The following is a 27,797-nucleotide window of genomic DNA, read 5'->3' as shown; positions in this document are numbered from 1 at the left end:
AGACAGAGAGTTGTGATTGGTGCAGATTTTAATGGACATGTTGGTGAAGGAAATGGGGGCGGTGAAGAAGTGATGGGTAAGTACAGGATCCAGGAAAGGAACTTTGAGGGACAGAAGGTTGTGGACTTTGCAAAAAGGATGGAAATGGCAGTAGTGAAGACTTTTTTCCAGAAGCGGCAGGAACATAGTGACCTACAAGAGCGGTGGTAGAAGCACACATGTGGATTATATTTTATGCAGACGATGTAATCTGTAGGAGGTTACTGACTGTAAGGTAGCGATAGGGGAGAGTGTAGCTCGACAGCATAGAATGGTAGTGTGTAGGATGACTCTGGTGGTGGGTAGGGAGATTAAAAAGACAAAGGTAGAGCAGCGAACCATGTGGTGGAAGCTGAGAAAGAAGAACGTTGTGCGGTCTTTTGGAAAGAGAGGAGACTTGGTCTCGATGGACAGGAGGACCTCTCGGAAGACTGAACTACGACAGCCAAGTTGATCAGAGAGACAGGCAGGAGAGTACTTGGTCTGTCTTCTGGTAGGAAAGGGGAGAAGGAGACTTGGTGTTGGAGCCCCAAAATACAGGAACTCGTACAAGGAAAGAGATAAGCAAAGAAGAAGTGGGACATTGAAAGGACTGAAGAGAGGCAAAAGGAATACATTGAGATGCGACGTAGGGCAAAGGTAGAGGTGGAAAAGACTAGTCTCGGGACAGAAGTTTCTGAGAGCAACAGTATGGTTTCATGCCTAGAAGGAGTACCACAGATGCATTATTTGCCTTGAGGATGCTCGTGGAAAAGTACAGAGAAGGTCCTAAGGAGCTACATTGTGGCTTTGTGGATCTAGAGAAAGCGTATGACAGAGTACCGAGAGAGGAACTGTGGTACTGCGTGCGTAAGGCTGGTGTGGCGGAGAAATATGTTAGAAGAGTACCCGACATGTATGATGGCAGCAGAACAGCAGGTGAGGTGTGCCGGAGGTGGGGCAGAAGAATTTAAGGTGGAGGTGGGACTGCTTCTAGGAACAGCTCTGAGCCACTTCCTGTTTGGTGTGGTAATGTGGTAAGGCTGACAGATGAGGTTAGACTGGAATTGCCTTGGACCATGATGTTCGCAGATGATATCGTGATATGCAGTGAAAGCAGGGAGCAGGTGGAGGAACAATTAGAAAGATGGAGGCATGCGCTGGAAAGGAGAGGAATGAATGCTAGCCAAAGTAAAACAGAATATTTGTCTGTGAATGAGAGGGTTGGAGAGGGGAGAGTGAGGCTCCAGGGAGAAGAAATATCGAGGGTGGATGACTTCAAATACTTGGGGTCAACAATCCAGAGAAATAGTGACTATGGTAAGGAAGTGAAGAAACTGGTCCAAGCAGGTTGGAATAGCTGGTGGAAGGTGTCTGGTGTGTTATGTGACAGAAGAGGATGAAGGGCAAAGTTTATAAAACAGTGGTGAGGCCGGGCATGATGTACGGATTAGAGATGGTGGCACTGAAGAGATGACAGTAAGCAGAACTGGAGGTGGCAAAAATGAAGATGTTGAGGTTCTCTCTAGGAGTGAGAAGGATGGATAAATTTAGAATTGAGCTCATTAGAGGGTCAGCCAAACACGGTTCGAGAGAGCAGACCTCAATGGTTTGGAGATGTCCAGAGCCGAGAGCGTGAGCATATTGGTAGGATTGCTTAGGATGTAGCTGCCAGGGAAAACAGCAAGAGGAAGACCAAAGAGAATGTTGATGGATGTTGTGAGGGAAGACATGAGGGCAGTTGAGGTTAGAAAGGAAGATGCAGGAAATAGGCTTAGATGGAAAAAGATGACATGCTGTAGTGACCCCTAATGGGACAAGCCAAAAGGAAAAGAAGAACCAGAAAGATTTTGCATTTTTGTGTTGTACAGGAAATAATTTCACTTTTATTTTCCTTTAGGCTCTTCAAAAACTGGCTACCTCGTCTCAGCAACAGGAGAGACAACAAAACCACAAGTCCCCTGTGTGCTTAGGAGGAAATGGGCGAAGGGAGTCAGCCACAGCTGAGCTGCTCCGTATTAAAGATCATCTCATTGAAGTAGAGAAGAATGTAAGGGTTTTTTGTGTGTGCATCACTAGCTTATTCAATTTAAACATTTTCGTTAATGCTGATGAATATTCACACCGTTACAGACTCAGTTTTCCAATCTAGTCAAAATGTACAATATGCAGAGGCACAAATGGTGTGGTGGTACAATTGCCTGAGGCAGCATGGGTTTAGTTCCCACATAGTGATTGTGTGAATGTGAGTGTGAATGGTTGTTCATGTCTATGTGCCCTGCAACTGACTGGCGACCAGTTCAGGGTGCAGTCTGTCGTTGGCTGAATTCAAATGGAATAGGCTCCATTGCTCTCTGAACCTAACCAGGATAAGAGGACAATCAGATTGGTGTATGACAGGTGAGCACATCCAGCTCACATTCTTGAGGACTGGGGTTCAAATCCTGGCACCCCTTGTGTGAAGTTTCCATGGGCTCCCCATGCCTGCGTGGATTTTCTCCGAGTACTCTGCTTTTCTCCCTCATACTAAAAACATGTGTGGCAGATTGAATGAAAATTTGTATATCCAAGATGGCGCCTAGTCGCCTCAGTACAGTGCTCCCTAGTATTCTTTATGTTTTTGTGTTTTTTGGTGAGAGATGACTTGCTAACCATCACAGTCTTCCCCAGACATTTTTTCAACAACTCACAAATTTGCTGAGTCTTGTCCTCGAGTTACTCATCAGAGCAGTGATATCAACAGACGCCGCAGGAGCACACGGGGTGGAATTCAAGTGAAACTCCTCAGGAGAGGACACAGATTGACCCTCCCGCCGATTCACCTCAAGAATCTACGCTCCCTTCCCAGCAAAGTAGACGGGCTTCAGGACCAGCAAAGAGACTTGGCTGGGCGGATGCATTCCTGACAGCTGTACAGCGCTACCTGGCTTCCATATTCACAGGGCGGATCCTATCAGAGCTTGCAGGGAAAACAAAAGATGATGGGATATGCTTCTATATCAATTGGAAATGGTGCACGGACACAGGTGATACGGTTAGACACACGCTGCAGCCCGCTTTTGAAGTCGCTGTTCTGGAACTGTAATCCATTTTACTTGCTGCATGAATTTCCCTCTTTCATCCTTGTCAGTGTCTACATTCCGTCCCGGACAAGATTCTGTCAGACCCCACACATCCTGGCCACCGTCTCTTTCAGGTTCTTCCCTCGGGTAGGGCCTACTGAATAACACAGACCAAAACTAGCAGGCATTCCAGCAGTTCCTTCCCTCTTGCAATTCGATTCTTGAACAGCTAACATACAGTTCCACTGCGACATGCTGCCAATTTTATGCCTCGAGTTTGTTGTCACATCCTGCTTGGCCAATTTGTATTAAATACGAAAGACCTTTGCATGACTCCTCTTATTAAATCGGATACACTCGAAGTCTTGATACCATTTTGCAAAATGGTCATTGCACTGGACTATCACTCTAAATGCTAGAAGAGTGCATCCTCGTCACAACGGTGAGTTTAAAAAAAAAGTATTCTCTGTCAATTGTTTTTCGTACTCACCGTTTATGTCATACTAGAGCTTACGTACTTGGCCAATAAAGCTGATTCTGATTCTGATTAATTACCTGTAGGTGTGAATGTGAGTGCACATGGTTATTTGTTTTTATGTGACCTGTGATTGGCTAGTGACCAATTCAGGGTGTTCCCCATCCTCCTGCCCAAAGATAGCCGGAATACGCTCCAGCACGCCCGCAACCCGAGTGAGATTTAACACTACAGAAAATGAATGCATGTACAGTATGCATTTTGACCTTTATGAAAAGTTAATAGTTAATGGTGTCACAATTTTTTGTCTAGAATGCCTCGCTTCAGACTCAGAGCAGTTTGTTGAAGGAGCATCTTAAACAACTAAAGAATCAGAACAGTTCACTTGACAACCAGATGGCGACACTGCAGCGACACACAACAGTGTTGCAGGAGCAGAATTCAGCTCTCCATACTAAGACAGCACAACTTCAGGTACATAGATCATTTTTAATGTATTTGTTAATCAGCTTGGTAATGACCAACTATTAAAAATGTTGCTTGGTCATATCAAAGATACACACCAAACTGCATTCAAATGTTATACAGCTTTTTGAATCATGCTGGTTACAAAATACCATTCAGAAATGTTTTTCAATATCAAGATAAAAATTCTTTTGTTTGGAAATTTTAAGATCAATTTAATATAATAATGTTACTGTCCCCTAGGTGGAAAACTCCTCACTGTCTTCCCAGAGTGCATCTCTTATGGCTCAAAATGCTGTGTTGCAAGGCCAAGTCACTGCCTTGGAGACTGAGGTGGAGTCTTGGCAAAGACAGCGAGAGGAGGCATGGCGAGGAAGAGAGAGTATTCTCAATGATCATGAACGTCTTCTGAGCGTTCATGAGAGGCAAGCATATGAGTACGAGCAGTTGATCAGTCAACACACTGCTCTGAAAGTCAAACAAAGGACACTGGAGAGCGAACACAGAACAACTCACAGCAAGTAAGTTGGTGAATATCCATGTCAAAAACACTCAAGAACACAACCCTTTTTTTCCTGATTTGAATTTTCAGTTAACATAAATATTGTGACTTGTAAATGAATTAGATCCAATTAGGGCATTAATGGGCAGCACGGTGGATCATCTGGAAAGCTTGGCCTCACAGTTCTGAGGACATGGGTTTAATCCCAGCTACACCTGTGTGGAGTTTCCATGTTCTCCCCGTGCCTACGTGGGTTTTCTCCGGACACTCCAATTTCCTCCTACGTCCCAAAAACATGGATTATTAATTGGACACTCTTAAGTTGCCCCTAGGTGTGATTGTGAGTGTGGCTGTTTGTATCAATGTGCCCTGCGATTGGCTGGTAACCAGTTCAGGGTGTATCCTGCCTCCTGACTGTTGACAGCTGGGATAGGCTCCAGCACTTCCTCGACCCTTGTGAGAATTAGCGTCTAAGAAGATGGATGGATGATAGATGGATAGGGTATTAATGATATTTGAAAACAGTTTGGTTCAACTTGTATGTGTCCCGTTCGGTTCAATTACCCTAAACCTCCGCCGTAGACACCCTCTTTATTAATATGGCGAAGCAGTGTGACACCGTAAATGGATGATGCGCAAAACCAAGATGGTTGCCGCAGGGTGGATAACATTCATTTGGAAATCAGATCTGATTACGTAACTAATCTTCCTCTCCCATCAGGCAGAAGTTCCAAAATGCAAAATTTGTAAGAACTCTTTGATTCCAACTTCCATCTTTCGACCACCTTGAGCCAGTATTGGTTTCTAGGTAACATTGTAACTATGCCTGTTCGTTCTGTTGTTATTGCAGAGTGATTTGAAATAGAAAACTACGACAACCCACCACTTTGATGTTAATTCCAAAAAAAAAGTTTTTTTTCTTTCGTTGGCTTCAAGCCAGTACTGGGTGGAAAAAATACATATGGGCATACATGTATTTACATTTGTGAGTCCATTGAGCTCACTGCGCCAGACATACATTAACAAACCAAGGATACGCAATGCGACAATATAGTGCAGCTAGCCAAGCGCCCTTGGATGGTAGTAGGCAGATACAGTAAGTGGCAGACAAATCAAAATATAAATATAAAATAGTACTACCTGAAATAGTATTACCTGATTTGCTTGTAAATAACTTCAAATTAAAGATGAAAGTCAGTAGTTAAAGCACATCTCAGTTGTTTCAGTTTAGATCCATTGTGGTGGTGTTTGGAAGCCAAAAATAAATAGAATAGAGTCCATGTCATATGAATAAAGAGATAAGATTAATGGTATCAACTTTAATGCATGTGCTGAGCTTATTCACTTTTGGTTTTCATTGAGTATATGATAATATTATACACATAATAATCTCTCCTCTACCCTTATTGGATATGAATTATGCAACGTCAGTCTAGGTGCCTCATATAAAACTAAGATTGGTGATTTACAACCTTTTTTTTTTTAGCCAAGGCACCGATTTACTGTTAGAAAAACCTCAGAGTGAACCACCAAACGAAAATGTTAAAAATGTTAAGTGAAATAATGGTCTTGTTTAGGTTTAGTCAGAAATGTACTTAGTGTTGAGTCTGGGCTTGGTGAACATAAGATATCCAGTGTTTGCAAGAATCAATTACTTATTTTGTTGTATGAATTGCACAGAGGGATACACAGCTTTAAGAAGAGCATTTATGGATTTAATAAACTGTTTGACCCCTACATTGTATGTACTAAAAAAAAAACTTGTATGCCTGAACAAAAAGAACACTCATTCTATTAAATTTTAGCAAAGCAAAGCAAATTTATTTAAATACCGCATTTCATACAGTGAAGAAAAGTATTTTAATACCCTGCTATATTGAAAGTTCTCCCACTTGGAAATCATGAAGTGGTCTGAAATTTTCATCATTGGTGCATGTCCACTGTGAGAGAGATAATCTAAAAAGAAAAATACAGTAATCACAATATATTATTTTTTTTAATGATTTATTTGTGTGATACAGCTGCGAATAAGTATTTGAACACCTGAGAAAAACAATCTTCATATTTGGTACAATAACTTTTGTTTGCAAATAAAGAGCTCAAACGTTTCCTGTAGTTGTTCACCAGGTTTGCACACGCTGCAGGAGGGATTTTGGCGCACTCCTCCACACAGATCTTCTCTAGATCAGACAGGTTTCTGGGCTGTCGCTGAGACACACGGAGTTTCAGCTCCCTCCAAAGATTTTCTATTGGGTTTAGGTCTGGAGACTGGCAAGTCCACACCACAACCTTGATATGGTTCTTACAGAGGCAATCCTTGGTTTTCTTGGTTGTGTGCATCGGGTCATTGTCATGTTGAAAGACCTAGCCACGAACCATCTTCAATGCTCTGACTGAGGGAAAGAGGGTGTTCCCCAAAATCTCACAATACATGACCGCGGTCACCCTCTCCTTAAAACAGTGCTGTCGTTCTGTCCCATGTGCAGAAAAACACCCCCAAAGCATGATGCTACCACCCCCATGCTTCACAATAAGGATGGTGTTCTTGGGATGGAACTCATCATTCGTCTTCCTCCAAACACGGTTAGTGGAATTATAACCAAAACGTTCCATTATGGTCACAAAACTTTATCCCATGACTCTTCTGTATCATCCAAACTTAAGACGGGCCTTGACATGTGCTGGTTTAAGCAGGGGAACCTTCCGTGCCATGAATGATTTCAAACCATGACGTCTTTGTGTATTACCAATAGTCACCTTGAAAACAGTGGTCCCAGCTCTTTTCAGGTCAATGACCAAGTCTTGTCGTGTAGTCCTGTGCTGATTCCTCACCTTTCTTAGGATCATTGATAGTGATTGACCGTCATGTTTAACTTCTTCCATTTTCTAATGATTGCTCCAACGGTGGACTTTTTTTCACCAAGCTGCTTGGCAATTTCTCTGTAGCCCTTTCCAGCCATGTGGAGTTGTACAATTTTGTCTCTGGTGTCTTTGGACAGCTCTTTGGTCTTGGCCATGTTACAAGTTTGAGTCTTACTGATTGTATGAAGTGGACAGGTTATGCAGCTAACAACCTCACACATGATATTACATGAGTGGAGGTGGACTTTTAAAGGCGGTCTAACAGGTCTTTGAGCGTCAGAATTCTAGCCGATAAACAGGTGTTCAAATACTTATTTGCAGATGTATTGCAAAAATAAATCATTTAAAAAAAATCATACATTGTGATTTCTGGATTTTTCTTTTTAGATTATCTCTCTCACAGTGGACATGCACTTATGATGAAAAATTGAGACCCCTCCATGATTTCTAAGTGGGAGAACTTGCAATATAGCAGCGTGTTCAAATACTTATTTTCTTCACAGTAGGATGTGAAATTCTCAAAAAGAAATAGATGAAGTGGTTCTGAACATCCTAGATGTGATTGGTGCAGATTGTAATGGACATGTTGTTGACGTGAACTGGGGCGACAAAGAAGTGATATAGGTAAGTACGGCATCCAGGAAAAGAACTTTGAGGGACAGATGGTAGTGGACTTTGCAAAAAGGAGGGAAATGGTGGTCGTGAACACTTTTTTCCAGAAGAGGCAGGAACATAGAGTGAAAGGATGCAGATGGTTTATATTTTTTTGGAGACAACGTAATCTGAAAGAGGTTACTGGCTATAGGGGAGTGGTAGGGGAGAGGGCAGCTCGACAGCATAAGATGGTGTTGTGTAGGATGACTCTGGTGGTGGGTATGGAGATTAAAAAAACAAAAAAGACAGAGAACCACGTGGAAGATGAGAAAGGAAGAATGTTGTGACCTTTCGGAAAGAGGTGAGACAGGCTCTCGATGGACAGGAGGAGCTTCCAGAAGACTGGACTTTTACAGCCAAAGTGACCAGAGAGACAGGCAGGAGAGTACTTGGTGTGTCTTCTGGTAGGAAAGGGGAGAAGGAGACTTGGTGGTGGATAATCTAAAAAGAAAAATCCAGAAATCACAAAGTATGATTTTTTTTTTTTCACAATTTGTGTGATACAGCTCCAAAGAAGTATTTGAACACTTGTCTATCAGCTAGAATTCTGACCCTCAAAGACCTGTTAGTCCGCCTTTAAAAGTCCACCTCCATGCATAGAGACACCTGTCCAACCCAAACAATCAGTAAGACTCAAACCTTTAACGTGGCCAAGAACAAAGAGCGGTCCAAAGACACCAGAGACAATATTGTACAACTCCATGGATGGAAAGGGCTACGGAGAAATTGCCAAGCACCTTGGTCAAAAAAGGTCCACTGTTGGCGCAATCATTAGAAAATGGAAGAAGCTAAACATGACGGTCAATCTCAATCGGAGTGGAGCCCCACGCAAGATATCACCTCATGGGGTCTCAATGATCTTTAGAAAGGTGAGTAATTAGCACAGGACTACAAGACAAGACCTGGTCAATGACCTGAAAAGATCTGGGACCACCGTTTCCAAGGTGACTGTTGGTCATACACTAAGACGTCATGGTTTGAAATAATGCACAGGACGGAAGGTTCCCTGCTTAAACCATCATATGTCAAGGCCTGTCTTAAGTTTCCCAATGACAATTTGGATGATACAGAGGAGTCACGTTAGAAAGTTTTGTGACCGCAGCCATGTATTGTGAGATTTTGGGGAACACCCTCTTTCCCTCAGTCAGAGCATTGAAGATTGGTCGTGCCTGGGTCTTTCAACATGACAATGACCCGAAGCACACAGCCAGGAAAACCAAGGAGTGTCTCTGTATGAAGCATATCAACGTTCTGGCGTGGCGTAGCCAGTCTCCACACCTAGACCCAATAGAAAATCTTTGGAGGGAGCTGAAACGCTGTGTTTCTCAGGGACAGCCCAGAAATCTGTCTGATCTAGAGAATATCTGTGTGGAGGAGTGGGCAAAAATCCCCCCTGCAGTTTGTGTAAACCTGGTGAACAACTACAGGAAACGTTTGACCTCTGTAATTGCAATTAAAGGCAACTGTACCAAATATTCACATTGGTTTTCTCAGGTGTTATAGTACTTATTTGTATCTGTATCACACAAATCGTTAAAAAAAAAATCATACATTGTGATTTCTGGATTTTGCTTTTTAGATTATCTCTCACAGTGGACATGCACCTCCGATAAAAATTTCAGACCCCTCCATGATTTCTAAGTGGGAGAACTTGCAATATCGCAGGGTATTCAAATACTTATTTTCTTCACTGTACCTGTGGGGCATAACTGCTTATCACATTATACATGGCACCCTCAATTTCAAATTTCAGCCTCATCGCTTGATCTAATACACCTTTCACCTCCAAGACATTCTTAGCAAGCGCTTCCTTTAAAATAACCCATACTCCATTTATCTTCCCATGTACTCCATGGTAAAATAATTTAAACCACGATCCTAAACATCTAGCCTTACTGCCTTTCCACCTGCTCTCTTGGATGCACAATATATCAACCTTTCTCCTGATTATCATGTCAACCAACTCCTGAGCTTTTCCTGTCATAGTCCCAAGATTCAAAATCCCCATACTCAATTGTACGCTCTGTGCAATCCTCTTCTTCTTCTGCCGACAAATCCGCTTTCCTCCTCTTCTTTGTCTTCGACCCAAAGTAGCTGAATTTCTACCGACGCCCTGCAGGTTTACGGTGCTGGGGGCAGGCGTTGTTAACCCGGGCCACGGCCGATCCGATATGGTCTTCCTTAAATGAACAATCATATTTGTTTGGCACAGTTTTACACCCTATTCCCTTCCTGACGCAACTCTGCATTTATCCGGGCTTGGGACCGGCCTAGATATTGCACTGGCTTGCACATTACACTAGACTACACTATTCCATTAGGGCTGCATTACACAGTGCAAGAAAAATCATTTCAAAATGGAAATACTATCAAAAGCATGAGGGAGGAAAAAAAAAAGATTTTAACCTGGATTAAAAGACATTCACAGCTGGGGGTGTCATCCCCTCTTTTGGCAACTATTCCATTTGTATGCAGCATAACAGTTAAATGATGCTTCACATTGTTTGCTTTAGACTCTGTGCTCCACTACTACTCTGTTGATCTCAGAACCCTCCTGGGTTTATCTTCCATTAGCATTTCTTTCATGTATTCAGGACATAAATCATTTAGTTATTTTTGGACCATCAGCAGAACTTTAGAATCTATTGTCAAGCCAATTGGAAGCCAGTGTAAAGACGAGAATTGGAGTGATATGCTCTGACCGCTTTGTTCTTGTTAGAACCTGAGCTCCAGTATACTGAATGAACTGGTTACTTTCGGCCACAGCGTATCATCTCAGATGAACGCACATATATGTTTGGCACAATTTTTACGCCGGATGCCCTTCCTGACGCAACCAGGGAGTGGAGGCGGCAACAACCCCTGGTTTACCAAACCCGTGCTCTAACCACTGAGCTACGGGGCCTCCTTGTATACTGAATGAACTGCAGCTGTTTTAAGCTCTTTTTAGGGAGTCCAGTCAGAAGACCATTACCAAGTCTAAAGCAAAGCAAATTTATTTGTATAGCACATTCTAAACACAATGTGCTTCATATACAATAAAACAGCTGAAAATAAAAAGTAAAATTAAAACTGCTTCCAGTGCAAGAAATATCACTGAAAAGTGCAAGTACTTAACGTAAACGCATGAGGAAAAAAATTAGTTTTTAACCTGGATTTGAAAACATTCACACTTGGGGCTGACATCACATCTTCTTCTTGTCCTGTTAGGCACCTTATTCCATATTTTGCAGCACAATAGCTTAATGACGTTTCAACATGTTTACTTTGGACTCTGCACTACATGATTAGACCAGAGTCAGTGGATCTCAGACAGCTACTGTTTGTATTCCATTTGAATTTCTTTCACATATTCACCAAAACAATTTAGTGGTTAATAGACCAATAGCAGAACTTAAAAATCTATTGTAAAACTGACTGGAAGCCTGTGTAATGACCACATTGTTCTGGTCACAACCCGCTCTACAGCATTCTGAATGAGCTTCAGGTTTTTAATGGTGTTTTGGAGAGCCCAGTCAGAAGACCCTTAGAATAGTCAAGTCTTCTAGAGATAAAAGCATAGGTGAGCTTCTCCTCGTCTGCTTGATGCATCCAAGCTTTCACTGTAGATATGTTCTTCAGAAAGTAAAAGGCAGTTTTTTGTGATTGATTTTGTATCACTGTGTACGGTCAGGTCGGAATCTATCAGAACACCAAGGTTTTGGACTTCAGTCCAAGTATTGACAAACGGCAATCCTTTTTTTCTTTATTGCCAAAAACAATTATCTCAGTTTTGTTGTGGTTTAGTTGAAGGCCATTTTGGCTCATCCAATAATTTATCTACTTTAGACAGCAACACCTCAATGAACTGTAGTCATCTGGAGACAATGCTAAATATAACTGTATTCTGCATAGCTATGATAGTCACAATTAAAGTTTTGAAAAATTTGACCCAAGGGTAGCATATAAAGGCTGAACAGGAGGGGTACAAGAACTGACCCTTGAGGGACCCCATAATTCATTGCCATTTGTTGAGATTGAGCACTTCCACTGGTTACAAAGTAGCTCCTTTCCTCCAGGTAAGACTTCAACCTAGTCTTCTTCTTTTTCTTTCGGCTTATCCCGTTAGGGGTTGCCACAGCGTGTCATCATTTTCCAACTAAGCCCATCTCGTGCATCCTCCTCTCTAACACTCACTGTCCTCATGTCCTCTTTCACAACATCCATCAACCTTTTCTTTGGTCTTCCTCTCGCTCTTTTGCCTGGCAGCTCCATCCTCAGCATCCTTCTACCAATATACTCACTCTCTCGAGAAACTAACAGCAACCCTCACCTCTTTTCTTTATTGCCAAAAATAATGTTGTTTTTTTTAGGGGGGGGGGTTTGTTAAAGAAAATTTTGGCTCATCCAGTTATGTTTTAAATGGTGGCACAGCACCTCAGTTGAGCTTTTGTCATCTGGAAACACCACTAAATTTAACTGTGCGTCATCTGCTATGATAGACAAAATTAAACTTCTGAAGAATTTGACACAAGGGTAGCATATACAGGCTTTTATGTTCAATAATGTAGGAATGCAGGAACAAAAAATATGCAACTATATTCACGTTTCATGACTGTTTGGTTTGTTTTTGTTTTCTTTTGTTTTTTTGTCTTTGGCTCTGCAGGTATTGTGCTTTGTTACAGCAAAAGGAAAAATGTGAGGCGATAGAAGAGCAGGGTCAGAAGGACAGGGAGGAGCTAAACCAAGAACACCAGAAAAATCAGCTCCTGCAGCAAGAGAATCTTCAGCTTAAAGCTGAAGTGGACAGGTACATTCTGGCATACACTGATAGAAGCCTATTGCAGTGGGTCCTAGGTTTTACGAAAGATAACATTTAAGGGTTACAGACAGTGTGCATTATGTCGTCAGGTGGCACAAGAAGGTATTTTCTGTATTTACTGTTTTTCATTTGATTGTTTTAAACTTGTCGCTTATGTGTTTTCATACAAATATTTATTTTGACTGTTGCTCCATTGTTAATGGACTACAGTATGTTCCCACAAATTAAGAGTTGTCTACAGATAATATGTGTGGATTCACAAGACATTACAGTGGAGCTGTAAAGGTTAAACACTGAGTAGCTCTTCAACCTCTGATAATTTGTATTTTGGTTTGTCACATTTTACAAAATAAACAATAAAAATCAAACAACAAATATAGTATTGATTGTCATCTGTGTGGTCTTACATTATACAAATCTGTTAATATAGATATTAAAGTATCTTGATTCTTAGCAAACTGCCAAGGAAATGGAAATGGAAAAGAAATCTAATTTCTTAACTGTTATCATATAAAATTTTTAGGTTGTTTCAAAGCGAATCCCAAAAATCAGAGCAGTACAACGACCTACATCAACAGATGAATGATCTCAAGAGCTCATTGAGCACTGCCCAGCTGGAAGTGAATCGATGGATGACACGATATGACTTGCTAATGGAACAACACCAGGGCTTGGACCTCACTATGACAAAACTAGACCACCACTGTGAGGTATGTCTTTTCCTGAATGTTAAAGAGTAATATTGTTAATTCATGCTTTAATGAACTCCTACATATTGACAGAGTTGGGGCATGTGAATTTTTATGACAAAACTCGCTTCACTTGTGTAACGGTTTAAAAAAAAAAAAAAAAAAAGCTCAATGACATGCAATTGAGCATACAAAATAAAAGTGTACATGCGCTGTAAAAACGTTTACCATTCTGTTTGTCATTGTATGGTTACTACACAGTAAATTTCCCTCTCATCGCAACTGATGCTAGTTCAGTTGAGTTTTTCCTCCAAAGGGGGAGGCAGATAGGCTCGCCAATTGAGTTGGTGCACGTGATGTCACCATTTTCACGGCACCATATTGCCGGTCAAAAAGAGCTGCTCGACAGTGTGGGGGACATTGAACCGGAGCAGAATATTCACAATGCCCGAGACTTGTTGTGCTGCTGGTTGTTACAACAGACAAGACAGATATTCAAAGAGGTCATTCCATAGAATACCAGCTAAAAAGACCAGAAAAGATCGTGGATTTCGGCAATTAAACGTGATGGTTAACCAAATACAAATACAACCAAATACACACCACTGTGTAGCGATCACTTCATTTCAGGTAGGAATTATTATTCTCAATCTCAAATTCCCAAGAAGTATTTATTATGTCAAGTTGGCTCATTTGAGAACAATGCGTTTAAAAAAAATAAAAAGATAGGAAGTCTTCTCCAACGTACATGGAAGTGTGTTGCGGCCACACGTTAAACTTTGGTAAACCTCTCCCTGACAGACTTTCTTTTTTTTTTTTTTTTTTTTAAATATGCATTGTTCTCAAGTGTCGGTCACACAGAGGTTTACGTAGGTTAATGTGTGGCCGCAACACACTTCCGTGTTCGGGGTCTGAAGCCTATCCCAACGGTTTATTTTCTTTTTTTAAATACACATTGGACTCATTTGAGAGTAATGTATATTATTTAAAAAAAAAAAAAAAAAAAAAAAAAAAAGTCTGTCACGTTTTACCAAAGTTTAACGCATGGCCGCAACACGCTTTTTTTTCCAATCATAGTTAATGAATGTGAGTTTGTGTAAAACCAGGGATCATTCTTTTAAATATTGGTATTTGTATTTAAAAAATCTGAGTGGCTCCATCACTATGTAGAATTTATTCTTGATTGAGAACTGATCCAGCAATGAAGTATTTGTATGCGTCCAGACTTTTCTACGCTTTCAAACTCTTGCGTGTACATGTAAACCAGTTACTCATCAGATACATGTGTATATCCAATTGTCCAAGACAAGCGGAAGCGGGTTAACAGTCCAATTTCTTATAGGCGAAAAACATCGACTTCGGCATTAAATATGGGTCCTCTACGCCAAGTGTCTCTCATTTTTCCACATACCTTCGTTTATTATCACCTTCTAAATGTTTAACAGTATCGGACAAAACTCTCGGCGTCGTGCTGTTAGAAGTATTTTCATGTCGTCTCCCACCGACATGAGAAATGCTTTGCTTGATTGGCAGTATGGCCAGTCACATAACTTCGGTGACGTAGGTCCACGAGCTCCACAGCCGTATTGGCTTTCACATTTTTAGCTACCTAGCTTTTCTGGGGGAAAAAAAAGATCTATTTTTAAGGTAGCCACTGTTACGCTATCCCGGCTGTTGACTAAGCAGAGTGCCATTGTCCTAGATAAACCCAATTGAACAGCGCCTTTCATACCCACATGAACGCAATAGTTCTTTCGTACACTTTATTACAGTACCATGAAAAATTGTTGCCCCCTTTCTCAAAGTCTTACACTGTATTATTGCATAGTTTCCTTACTTAAGATCACCAAATAAATGTAAATACAGTGGTGCCTCTACTTACAAAATTAATCTGTTCCGGAAGTCATTTCAGAAAGTGAAACTTTTGTAAGTAGAATCTCATTTTACATGTAAATAGCCCAATCCATTCCATGTTTGACATGTTTGACTGTTGGTATGATGTTCTTTTTCTGAAAAGTAGTGCTGGATTTATGCTAGATGTAGTAAGGTACACACCTTCCAAAAAGATCAACTTTCATCTCATCATTTGATATAATATTCTCCCAAAAGTCTTTTTTAATGCAGGTTAACCTCTTATATTCTTTTTGGTCAGCAGTGTTTTCTCCTTGGAGCTCTGCCATGGATGGTATTTTTTGCCTTCTTTTCCTTATTGTTGTCATGAACACTGACCTTAACTGAGGGAAGGGTGGCTTAGGTTAGAAATTGTCTTGAGTTCCCTTGTGTCCTCCTGGATGTGTCAATACTGTTCTCTTGGGGTAATCTATGTAGGATTTTTCTCACTTTAATCCATGTTGATGTGATTCGGTGATACTCTTGTGCCAACTCTTGTTTTGATCCAGCTACTAAGTCGCCTGAAAGGGAACCTAGAAGAAGAAAATCATCACCTCCTGAGTCAGATCAACATTCTGAGTCAGCAGAACCACACTCTGCTGGAGAGAAACATGGAGAGCAAAGAGCTTTATCATCAGGAGCAGAAGCTCTACATGTAATTGGATACACACAAATGTATTCACTCAATGTAGAATGGAAGATCAGAGTACCATCCAGTCTAGGCATTACATTCGCTAGAACTAAATCCCCTTTTACACGCCACTATACCTGTTCATCTTTGCATTGCTCTACTCACTATGGCCTTATTTCCTCTGGCAATTGGGATCATCGGATACTATCTGGTTTTTAAGGGTTATGAGTAGACCTGTAATTATTGATAGGTCAAACATATTTTCAGGCTTTGTTGCGAAAAAACAAAAACAATCGAAATTCCACATACATGCTAATGTTAACTTACCCTCTTGTTGAGTGGAAGCTGCAGTATTTGGCCATTTCACGTCACTTAGCACAGCGCAGTGAACCGTCGACTAATTCATGTGCTATTGCAACGTAATGTCACCGCAGCCTTCCAGGAAATGTCGATGTAGTGATTTCAGATTGAAAACAGCAGGAGATTTTTGGTGGATTTCTACAGTGGAAACAGCAGGGAAAAGGATGAAATGAGAAACTGGGAGAATCAGTAATTAATGCAGTGTCCCAGTGTCCTGATCCTTGATGTGGTAAAAATGGTACAGAGAGAGCTGTACAACTTTGGATTAGGTTGGTTAAAAGTGTCCAACATGGTTTATGCATTTTTAACAATTTTTAAAAAATGGTTTAAAGTGTGACATCAAAACATCCTTAGTCTCCACTGCAGCACTCTTACCTAGGTGATCTGAGCCTCCCCTTTACACTTTTTTGCTTCAATTATTGCTGTTTGTTGGCTTGTCTTTTGAAGTTGAGAATCAACCACCCCAAAATTGAGTGAGTAGAGCTGTAGTGTAGTGCAAAAGGAGAAATTCTGTCAGAGAATAATCAAATAATCAACAATGATGGAATGTTTGTGAAAATTGCTTGCGAAAATGTCCGTTTCTTTTCATTTTTGGCTCTCAGTGATAAACTGAATGGTCTTCGTCGTCAGAAAGAGAAATTAGAAGAGAAGATCATGGACCAATACAAGTTCTATGATCCCACACCAAAAAAGTAAGTACTGTTTTTTACTCTCTAATTAAATCTGAGGGTTGTGTGCATCATGACTACACAAAAAGATTGAACAATACAATGTATTCATTTTGTAATATATAAATACAGCTCTCATTTTTGTCAAATAATACCAATGTTAGGGGTACACTATTTTCTTTCTATTTTTTCTAGCTGTCTGACTTCCTGCTTCTCAAGACTAATACAAAAATCAACAACATTTACATTTTTTTAAATTTTAGAATTAAGTAATTTTTGCACACATGGAGGCAATAAATACTACTGTCACAACCATTTAATGACTAAAAAAATGTCAAGAACACATCTGTTTTTAGAATTGCATGGTTTTTTTAAGAAAATACTTAATTTTCAATGGTTTATCAAATGTAAACTTCATCATCATAAAACATTGATCTCAAATGGTATACAAATAAATGAGCTCACAATAGACAGACCTGTGACTGAGCATGCAGGTGGGTAAATTGATAGGAACATTGATCACCTCAACCTAACATCACACCTCCTAAATCAGTTGTGAACCTTAAATCGTAATTTCTATATCTCCATGTACGCAAGAGTGTGGCAATCACGTCGTATTTTGCTAGCTAACATACATCCGAAAAATAGCAGCAGCTCGGAAGTACAAACCATGGCGCCAAGCCGACAAAAGCCAGCGTCCTCAACTGTGGTAAAGTGTTGGACATCAAACGCCATCAATGATATCACATTTTAGCCTTTGGGTCATCTTTGGCAAATTTTTGGTACTATTTTTCGTGGCTGTTTTCACCGCAGTTGCAGCACAGGCATCTTAGTAGACTTTCTAAACACAGTCATCACGATGACGATGTTTTAAGTACCGGTAGCTCATGCAATTTGATGTGTTGAAGCTTGATATTTTTTTCGGTTCTTATGGAATGTTTCCAGTACATTTGCTGGAAATAGCAAGTGAAATGTCTTCCTTTGAATCGGTTGAGAAATCCGACAGGTTCAATGCCATGTTTACTGCGCGCTGCAACCTCTCAGCCCAATGGATGATTATAATTGGCATTCAATGGAAACTTGATTTGTTCATCCAGATGTACCAACAACAAAGTACAGACCATGGTTAATTGGATTTTCCTTTTTTATTTTTATTTTATTTATTTTTTTATCAGAGCTGTTTTTGTTATCGGACTAACATTCTTGAGCTAGTTTATGAAATACTAAGGAAAAAAAGAATCGGTAATTGTTTATCAGCATTATTCCTGATTTTGCATATTTGACACAAGGTAAAGTAGAGTTTTGTATGTGAAAGTAAAAGAATTTTACAATGATTTGAATTGTTGTCTATAGCTGCCCTGTGATTGATTGGAAACCAGCCCAAGGTGTTGTCTGCCTAAAGTCAGCCATGACAGGTTCAGAATCCTGATGACTGGCTCAGCAGTTATTGAGAAATTATAGATATACAGTATTGAAGGTTGTGATTAAAATTATTTTGTGCATTGTCAGGAGAAGTCAGTGGTCTGGCGCCAAAGCTTTTGTCAAACTCATCAAACCAAGGAAAGAGAGCAGCAGGGAGCGAGATGGTGACCAAGACAAGGAAGGGGCCCAAGAGAGAGAATGGGGAAAGAGTGCCCCTGATATCCCCCTACCTGCCCCCCCTCCCTTGCTCCTCCCTGAAACTCCACCTCCTGGCACTCATAGGACAGGAAGGGACTCATGGGACAATGGCCACACCCAAAGTAAAAATAATAACCACAGCAACAGTCCTATACTGGGCATCCAGAGTCCAGCACTGACCCTTATCAGCCGAGGTAGGAACACAAACACGCATGCACACACAATAGCAAATCTCCTTTCTAGCATGTTACGTATATGGTGATACATCCAGGCAATGCACAATCCATTGCATTTTAAGGAGAATTGTACTAATGTACAAGCACAAGGTTATGAGTTTGTCCATACTGATATGCAATACTCGGGCACGTGGATTATTTTTTGGGATATATATATATATATATATATATATATATATATACACACACACAATGAAGAAAATAAGTATTTGAACACCCTGCTATATTGCAAGGTCTCCCACTTAGAAATCATGGAGGGGTCTGAAATTTTCATCGTAGATGCATGTTCACTGTGAGCAAGATAATCTAAAAAGAAAAATCCAGAAATTACAATGTATGATTTTTTTTTTTAACGATTTATTTGTGTTATACAGTTGCAAATGAGTATTTGAACACCTGTCTATCAGCTACAATTCTGACCTTTAAAGACCTGTTAGTCCGCCTTTAAAAGTCAACTTCCATTCTATGTATTACCCTGAATCAGATGCACCTATGTGAGGTCGTTGGCTGCCTAACCTGTCCACCCAATACAATCACTAAGACTCAAACTTGTAGCATGGCCAAGACCAAAGGGCTGTCCAAAGACACCAGAGACAACTCCACATGACTGGAAAGGGCTACGGAGAAATTGCCAAGGTCCTTGGTGAAAAAAGGTTCACTGTTGGAGAAAATGGAAGAAGCTAAACATGACAGTCAATCTCTATCGGTGTGGAGCCCCATGCAAGATATCACCTCGTGGGGTCTCAATGATCCTTAGAAATGTGAGGAATCAGCCCAGGACTACATGACAGGACTTAGTCAATGACCTGAAAAGAGCTGGGACCACCGTTTCCAAGGTGACAGTTGGTAATACACTAAGACGTCATGGTTTGAAATGGCACGGAAAGTTCCCCTGCTTAAACCAGCTCATGTCAAGGCCCGTCTTAAGTTTGCCAATGAACATTTTGGATGATACAGAGGAGTCATGGGAGAAAGTTTTGTGGTCAGATCAGACCAAAATTGAACTTTTTGGTCATAATTCCACGAACCGTGTTTGGAGGAAGACGAATGATGAGTTCCATCCCAAGAACACCATCCCTACTGTGAAGCGTGGGGGTGGTAGCATAATGCTTTGGGGCTCTTATTCCTGCACATGGGACAGGACGACTGCACTGTATTAAGGAGAAGATGTCTGCGGCCATGTATTGTGAGATTTTGGGGAACACCCTCTTTCCCTCAGTCAGAGCATTGAAGATGGTTCGTGGCTAGGTCTTTCAACATGACAATGACCCTAAGCACACAGCCAGGAAAATTAAAGAGTGCCTCCGTAAGAAGCATATCAAGGTTCTGGCGTGGCTGAGCCAGTCTCTAGACCTAAAAACAATAAAAAATCTTTGGAGGGAGCTGAAACTCCGTGTTTCTCAGCGACAGCCCAAAAACCAGTTTGATCTCGAGAAGATCTGTGTGGAGGAGTCGGCCAATATCGCTCCTGCAGTGTGTGCAAACCTGGTGAAAAACTACAGGACACGTTTGACCTCTGGAATTGCAAACAAAGGCTACCGTACCAAATATTAACATTAATTTTCTCAGGTGTTCAAATACTTATTTGCAGCTATATCACACAAATAAATTGTTTAAAAATCATATATTGTGATTTCTGGATTTAAAAGCACCTATGATGAAAATTTCAGACCCCTCCATAATTTCTAAGTGGGAGAACATGCAATATAGCAGGGTGTTCAAATACTTATTTTCTTCACTGTGTGTGTGTGTATATATATATATATATATATATATATATATATATATATATATATATATATATATATATATATAGTGCAGTGATAAAGTATTTGCCCCTTGTCACATTTTTTTTGTGTGTATTGTTATAGCCCTTGAAAGTTTAAGATCATCAAACAAATGCAGATTTTAAATGGATAACCCAAGTAAACATGAGTTACCATTTTTGTTTTATTTACTAAGGAAAAACAACTACACTAAACAACCTATTATCAGGGGTATCAAACTTATTTTTGTCACGGACCTCATTTTAGTTATGCTTGCCTCTGAGGGCCATCATGATGGGGAACCTATATAAAGGAATTGTTACTTGTACTTAAATCCACGACAAATAGTTAAATTTAAAATTAGCTAGATTTCCTTTCAAAGGGGGGCTGGTAGCAAAAATTTTGTATACCATCATGATATTACAAGAGAACACAGCAATTTTGATTTGCTTTTGCGGGCCACATAAAATCATGTAAGCAGTTTGACACCTGTTCACTATATCGTAGTCCATGCTTCATGGTTCTTCTATTTCACTTCTTTTTTTTTGCGCATAACCAATTAGATTAGACAATCCTTTGGTTGAATTAGACAAATTTTCAATTTTTTCCCTAGAAAACTAAAAGCTAGATTTTCATGTATGTACATTTTTGTAGATTTAATACATTTAAATTTAATTTAAAACCAATCTGTTGAAGTATTTTGTAGTACAGGCGGCTCCTCTGTTTATGACGAATCCATAATTAGAGTAAATAATTATTTCTGTCAAAAACACTTGCAAGGGGATAAACTCAGTGGCTGAAATAATATTTACATACTGTAAATGCAAATGAGTCTTAGCGTAAATTGCCGTTTTGAACTCAAAATAGGCCATTTACGTACAGATCCAATTAGTTTCTTTGGGCGAGGGGCTCGCTGACATCATAGGCTGTTTTGTACTCCTTGAATGCTGGCAGCACACATCTGCCATCCACACACAGGCTTAAGGTTCTGCCTGTGTGCTCATTACCTACCCTGGGTCAATCACAGTACCTGACAAGACAAGAAAAACACTTCTGCCGCTTTGGAGTATTGAACTTTTACTCCATTACGATGATCTAAATGTTATTTGCTTCTTTTATATATTATTCCTTATTCATAATCTAACTATTGGAGGACTACGACGTCGACTTACAGATTGGACACTGTTTACTGATGACCTCGAACAACATCTTACATTAGGCTTCTTTGACATAGGTATTCTAAGCCCGCCCCTCTGATCGTTGTGCCTACATGGTGGTTATATTGGAAAGGTCATCAATACGATGAAGATGAAGATATGCTTCTGTTTACATTTAAATGAACAAAAACAGCTTTCAAGTCCAAGTAACTTTATTGTCACATATGTTGTACATACATGATATACAACATATGTGAAATAGCATTCTTTTCAGAGCTGCAGTGCGATAACAGACTAAAGAGTTCAAAATAAATAATAAACAGGTCTGTCTAAAAAATATGTACGGTGTGGTTCAGAGAAAATTAAATTAGCCAATAAGATCAATCTGGCTAATTTAACAATAGCTGCAATGAGTGGGTAACATCCACACTGCTTTAAGGTCAAGGCGAATACTGTGCTAAAAGTACTTAATTTATGGTCTAGTGTCAATGGTGGTGGGTTCCAGGCATGGATAATAACAATGGGGAGAAAGCATAGAGGGAGTTGAGCATCCTGACTGCCTGGTGGAAGAAACTATCTTTGAGCCTGCTGGTTTTGCCCTGAAGACTAAGCAGTCTCTTCACTGATTGCAGCAATTTGAAGAAGGAGTGGGATGGGTGAGTGGGGTCACCAGCGATCCTGGTGGCCTTGCGTGTGAGGGGGAATTTCCAGAAGGGAGGGGGACAGAGAGACCGTGATCTTCTCAACTGCTCTCAGGCACCGTACGACATGGTGATGCTGCTGCACTGGATGCTCTGTCATCCCTCTGTAAAAGGAGATCATGATGTGGGAAGGGGCTCTCACTCTTTTCAGTTTCCAGAGCAAGTAGAGCTGCTGTTGAGCCTTTTTAACCAGTGCTGTGGTATCCAGTGCTGTGGTGTTAGTGCTCCAGGACAGGTCTTAAGAGATGTGTACACCCAGGAATTTGGCGCTGTTCACCCGCTTTACTGCACCACTGTAGATGGGTAGTGGGGTATTCCTCTCAGAGCATTTCATAATGATGGGAGTGACTGTAACCAAGCAGTAGTCATTGTAGCTAGAGGGCTTCTTTGGGTCTGGGATGATGGTGGTTGCTTTGAGGCAGGTCGGAACGATGGCTTGGCTCAGTGAGGTATGGACGATGTCTGTGAGGACATCTGTGAGCTCATCCACAGTCTCTTTTGACGTGGCTAGGAATGTTGCCCGGTCCGGAGGCCTTCCTTGGATTAGTCCTTCTGAGAGCTCTCCCCACGCTGTCCGGTCACTGTGTGAACTACCAACCTGCTTCAAATGTTCCACCATTATACCGGTCCCCCAAAAAAGCAGCAGTCTCAGGTCTTAATAACTACATGCCTGTTCCCTTGACATATGTGGTCATGAAGTCCTTTGAACGCCTTGTGCTCGACCACCTCAAGAGCGTCACAGGTCCAAAGCTGCACCCACTGCAGTTTGCCTATCGTGCTAACAGGTGTGCTGATGATGCTGTCAACATGGGTTTTCACTTCATCCTTGAAAATGATCAGCGACGGTACCTATGGAAGGATCCAGTTTGTGGACTTCGGCTCTGCATTTAACACCATCATCCCTGAGCTCCTCTCCTCCAAACATCTACAGCTCAGTGTTTCGCCTGCCATCTCCAGATGGATCTACAACTGTCTGACGGGCACAGTAGGTGAGGCTGGGGGACACCACCTCATCCATGAACACTATCAGCAGCGAGGCCCCCCAAGTTTGTATCCTCTCCCCTCTGCTCTTCTTGCTCTAACCAAGAAGCATCCGACCTAGAGGCATCCGACTGTCAAACTCCTGAAATTCACAGATGATACCACGGTCACCAGCCTCATCAAAGACTGCGACGAGTCTGCATATTGACAAAAGTTGGCGAGACGGGAGCTTTGGTGTCATCAATACAACCTGATATTGAACACTCTTCAGACCGGAAAGATAATTGTGAACTTCAGGAGGCATTATTCACCACAGCGGCCCCTGACGCTGTCCAACTGTCTTGTGTGTCTGAAGTGGGAGATGAACATCAACTCCATCCTCAAAAAGCCCAGCAAAGGATTTACTTCTTGTGGCTTCTGAGGAAGCACAGCCTGCCACAAGAGCTGCTGAGACAGTTCTACACAGCAGTCATCCAATCAGTACTGTGTACCTCCATCACGGTCTAGTTTGGGGCCACCACAAAAAAGGACAAACTCCGACTGCAACGGACAATCAAAACCGCTGAACAAATTGTCGTCACCACTCAACCCACTATTGAGGACTTGCACCAGTCAACATATTTCCATCGCTATCCTTAATCATCTTTACTTGCTGCACATCCGTCCCATCTCTATCCCGCTGTCTGGCCAACCTGTAGAGATCCTTTTCTCCTTGTTTCCTATCCAATCTGGTGTATATGTCGTCATATGCCTCTTGGTTAGGCCTCGCCACCTCCAAATTTGTCCTATGTTGCAACTCAATGCATTCCTTCCACCTCTCCTCAGTCCTCTCCATGTCCCACTTCTTCTTCGCTAATCTCTTGTCTTGGATGACTTCCTGTATTTTGGGGTTCCACCACCAAGTCTCCTTCTCCCCTTTCCTACCAGAAGGCACCCCAAGTCCTCTCCTGCTTGCCTCTCTGAGTACCTTGGCAGTAGTATTACTGTCTTCCGGGAGCTCTTCCTGTCCATTGAGAGCCTGTCTCAGCTCTTTCCGGAAGGCCACACAACATTCTTCCTTTCTCAACTTCCACCACCTGATTCTCTGCTCTACCTTTTGTCTTCTTAATATTCCTACCTGCTACGAGAGTCATCCTACACACCACCATCGTATGCTATCGAGCTACTACTCTCCCCCACCATTACCTTACAATCAGTAACCTCCTTCTGATTACATCATCTGCACAAAATATAATCCACTTGCGTGCGTCTACCTCCGCTCTTATAGGTCACTGTCTCTTCTGGAAATAAGTGTTCACCACTGCCAATTCCATCCTTTTTGCAAAGTCCACCACCATCCGACCCTCAAAGTTCCTTTGCCGAATGCCGTACTTACCCATCACTTCTTCATCGCAACTGTTTCGTTCGCCAACATGTCCATTGAAATCTGCACCAATCACAACTCTCTCTTTCTCTCTCTCTCTCTGTGGGATGCTCAGGAATACTTCGTCTTGTTCCTTCCAGAATTTGTCTTTCAACTCGAGGTCACATCGTACCTGTGGGGCATAGCCGCTAAACATTATGCACAATACCCTCAATTTCAAATTTCAGCCTTTAAAATACCCCCTACTCCATTTCTATTCCCATCTACTCCATTGTAAAAACATTTAGACCATGCTCCTAAGCTTACCTTACTCCCTTTCTAATTGCTCTCTTGGATGCACAATACATTTTCCAATAACCTTTTTCCTAATCATGTCAAATAACTCCTGAGCTTTTCCTGTCATAGTCCCAACATTCAAAGTGCCTACACTCAGTTGTAGGGTCTGTGGATGCCTCTTCTTCTTCTGCCGACTAAGCCGCGTTGCTCCTTTTTTTTTGTCTTCGACCTACATTATCTGACTTTCTACCTACGCCTTGCAGATTAACAATGCAGGGGGCGGGCGTAGTCAACCTGGGCCACGACCTATCCGTTATGGAATTCATTTGATGAACACTCATATATGTTTGGCACAGTTTTACACCGGATGCCCTTCCTGCCGCAACCCTCTGCATTTATCCAGGCTTGGGACCTGCCTACCAGTCGCACAAGAATTGTGCCCCCCTTCGAGCTGCAGATGGTCAAAAACAAGCAATCAAATAAACAAAGTGAGCACACAATTCACATACTACCTAATCTATGTTAAAGTTAAAGTCAGATAAAAGTAATCAAATAAACACATTCAGCACATGAGGTACACAAATCACATACTACCTGTGTGAAAATATCAAGGATATGGCGATTTAAAGGACGTGGATGGAAGGGATTAAAACCACAATGGTCCTCACTCTAGTAGTTGAAGGTTGAGTCCACGTTCGATGTTTGATCCTCATTGTATATTCTACGTAGGTAATGTTGTTAGCGCGCCAGACTAACTTAGGCCGAGCAGCTTCAAATCGAACAAAACGGCACCAATTTGGGTACTAAAATGTACTAAGAAAAGACTTGTTAAATTTTCAATAAGTCCTCACGGCCCTCATCGTACAAGTTATGAAGTTACTCACGTTCGATGTTTCTTCAACAGCATGGTTTGATCACAAATGCGTCTCGTTAGCCAACTCAGCTAAGGTGGTCTGGGCCTATAAGCAAGTTTAAGTTGATGTTTCTACTTGCCCAACTTCCGAATAAGTACTCACGCTCCTTGTTGTAAAGGAAACATAGGTTTTGCGGGTCGTGTAAGTACTAACGTTTGATGATTACCTCCTCCGCAAGTATTTAATTATATACGTTGCTTGATGTAATTGAGCTAGTTTAGGCTTGGCTAGGCTAGGCCACGCAGCTTCAACTCAAATGAATACGGCTCCAATTTGGGTACTAACATTACACAGATGATGGTTTTATTCCACAGGAGTCGTCACGAGAGGCGTCCCAGGTTGAGTATTCACAACATTCGGTCCGAATTCAGGATTTGTTCATTGTACGGTCTTGCAGGTCGGAGCCTCCTTGATTAGTTGTCACCAGTTCAGGGACTAGAAGCCAACCTCTCGGGCTTCAAACATAAAGATATAATTTTTTTTTTTTTGTCAAGAATCAACAACAAGTGGGACACAACTGTGGAACGAAATTCGTTGGATATAAAAACCTGAAAAGTGGGGCGTTCAATATTATTCGGCCCCTTTACTTTCAGTGCAGCGACGTATAAATGCACCTGCTCAGTGATAGTCTCAGGGTTCCATTTAAAGTGCAGAGACCATCATGAAGACCAAGGAACACACCAGGCAGATCCAATATACTGTTGTGGAGATGTTTAAAGCCGGATTTGGATACAAAAAGATTTCCCACGCTTTAAACACCTCAAGGAGGAGTGTGCGAGCAATCATATTGAAATGGAAAGAGTATCAGACCACTGCAAATCTACTCAGACCTGGCTGTCCCTCTAAACTTTCACTTCGAACAAGGAGAAGACTGATCAGAGATGCAGCCAAGAGGCCCATGATCAATCTGGATGAACTGCAGAGATCTCCAGCTGAAGTGGGAGAGTCTTTCCATAGGACAACAATCAGTCATACACTGCACAAATCTGGTCATAATGGAAGAATGGCAAGAAGAAAGCCATTTTTCAAAGATATCCATATAAAGTCTTGTTTAAAGTTTGGCACAAGCCACTTGGGAGACACACCAAACATGTGGAAGAAGGTTGCTCTGTTCAGATGTGACCAAAATCAAACTTTTTGGCCACAATGCAAAACGATATGTTTGGTGTAAAAGCAACACAGTTCATCACCCTAAACACACCAAACCCCATTGTCAAACTTGGTGGTGGCAGCCTAATTGTTTGGGCCTGCTTTTCTTCAGGAGGGACAGGCAAGATGGTTAAAATTGGTGGGAAGATGAATGGTGCCAAATACAGGACCATTATTGAAGAAAACCTGTTGGAGTCTGCAAAAGACCTGAGACTGGTACAGAGATTTATCTTCCAACAGGACAATGATCCAAAACATAAAGCCAAATCTACAATGGAATGGTTCATAAATAAACGTATCCAGGTGTTAGCATGGCCAAGTCAAAGTCCAGACCTGAATACAGTCAAGAATCTGTGGGCAGAGGTGAAGAGTGCTGTTCACAAACGCTCTCTATCCAACCTCACTGAGTTCAAGCTGTTTTGCAAGGAAGAATGGGCAAGAATTTCAGTCTCTCGATGTGCAAAACTGATAGAGACATACCCCAAGCGACTTGCAGCTGTAATTGCAGCAAAAGGTGGCGCTACAAAGTATTAATGCAAGGGGGCCGAATAATATTG

General features: G+C 41.4%; 1 protein-coding gene across 8 annotated transcripts in view; it reads left to right on the top strand.

The window, feature by feature from the left end:
* Window positions 1-27,797, top strand: part of ccdc88c (coiled-coil domain containing 88C) — a 123,241-nt gene that overhangs the window by 61,565 nt on the left and 33,879 nt on the right. For all 8 annotated transcript variants that reach the window (XR_009798580.1, XM_061844730.1, XM_061844733.1 and 5 more), the window contains 8 exons: window positions 1,919-2,068; window positions 3,868-4,029; window positions 4,264-4,541; window positions 12,684-12,827; window positions 13,363-13,549; window positions 15,928-16,073; window positions 17,012-17,101; window positions 18,587-18,891. Coding sequence is in view for 7 of the 8 variants with exons in the window: in XM_061844730.1 (XP_061700714.1) it covers window positions 1,919-2,068; window positions 3,868-4,029; window positions 4,264-4,541; window positions 12,684-12,827; window positions 13,363-13,549; window positions 15,928-16,073; window positions 17,012-17,101; window positions 18,587-18,891 (1,462 nt within the window). In the remaining variant the exon portion in view is untranslated. The remainder of the gene's footprint in view (window positions 1-1,918; window positions 2,069-3,867; window positions 4,030-4,263; window positions 4,542-12,683; window positions 12,828-13,362; window positions 13,550-15,927; window positions 16,074-17,011; window positions 17,102-18,586; window positions 18,892-27,797) is intronic.

Source organism: Syngnathoides biaculeatus, chromosome 15, assembly GCF_019802595.1.
Source record: "Syngnathoides biaculeatus isolate LvHL_M chromosome 15, ASM1980259v1, whole genome shotgun sequence".
Classification (NCBI taxonomy): domain Eukaryota; kingdom Metazoa; phylum Chordata; class Actinopteri; order Syngnathiformes; family Syngnathidae; genus Syngnathoides; species Syngnathoides biaculeatus.
This window is presented reverse-complemented; position numbering and strand designations above follow the sequence as displayed.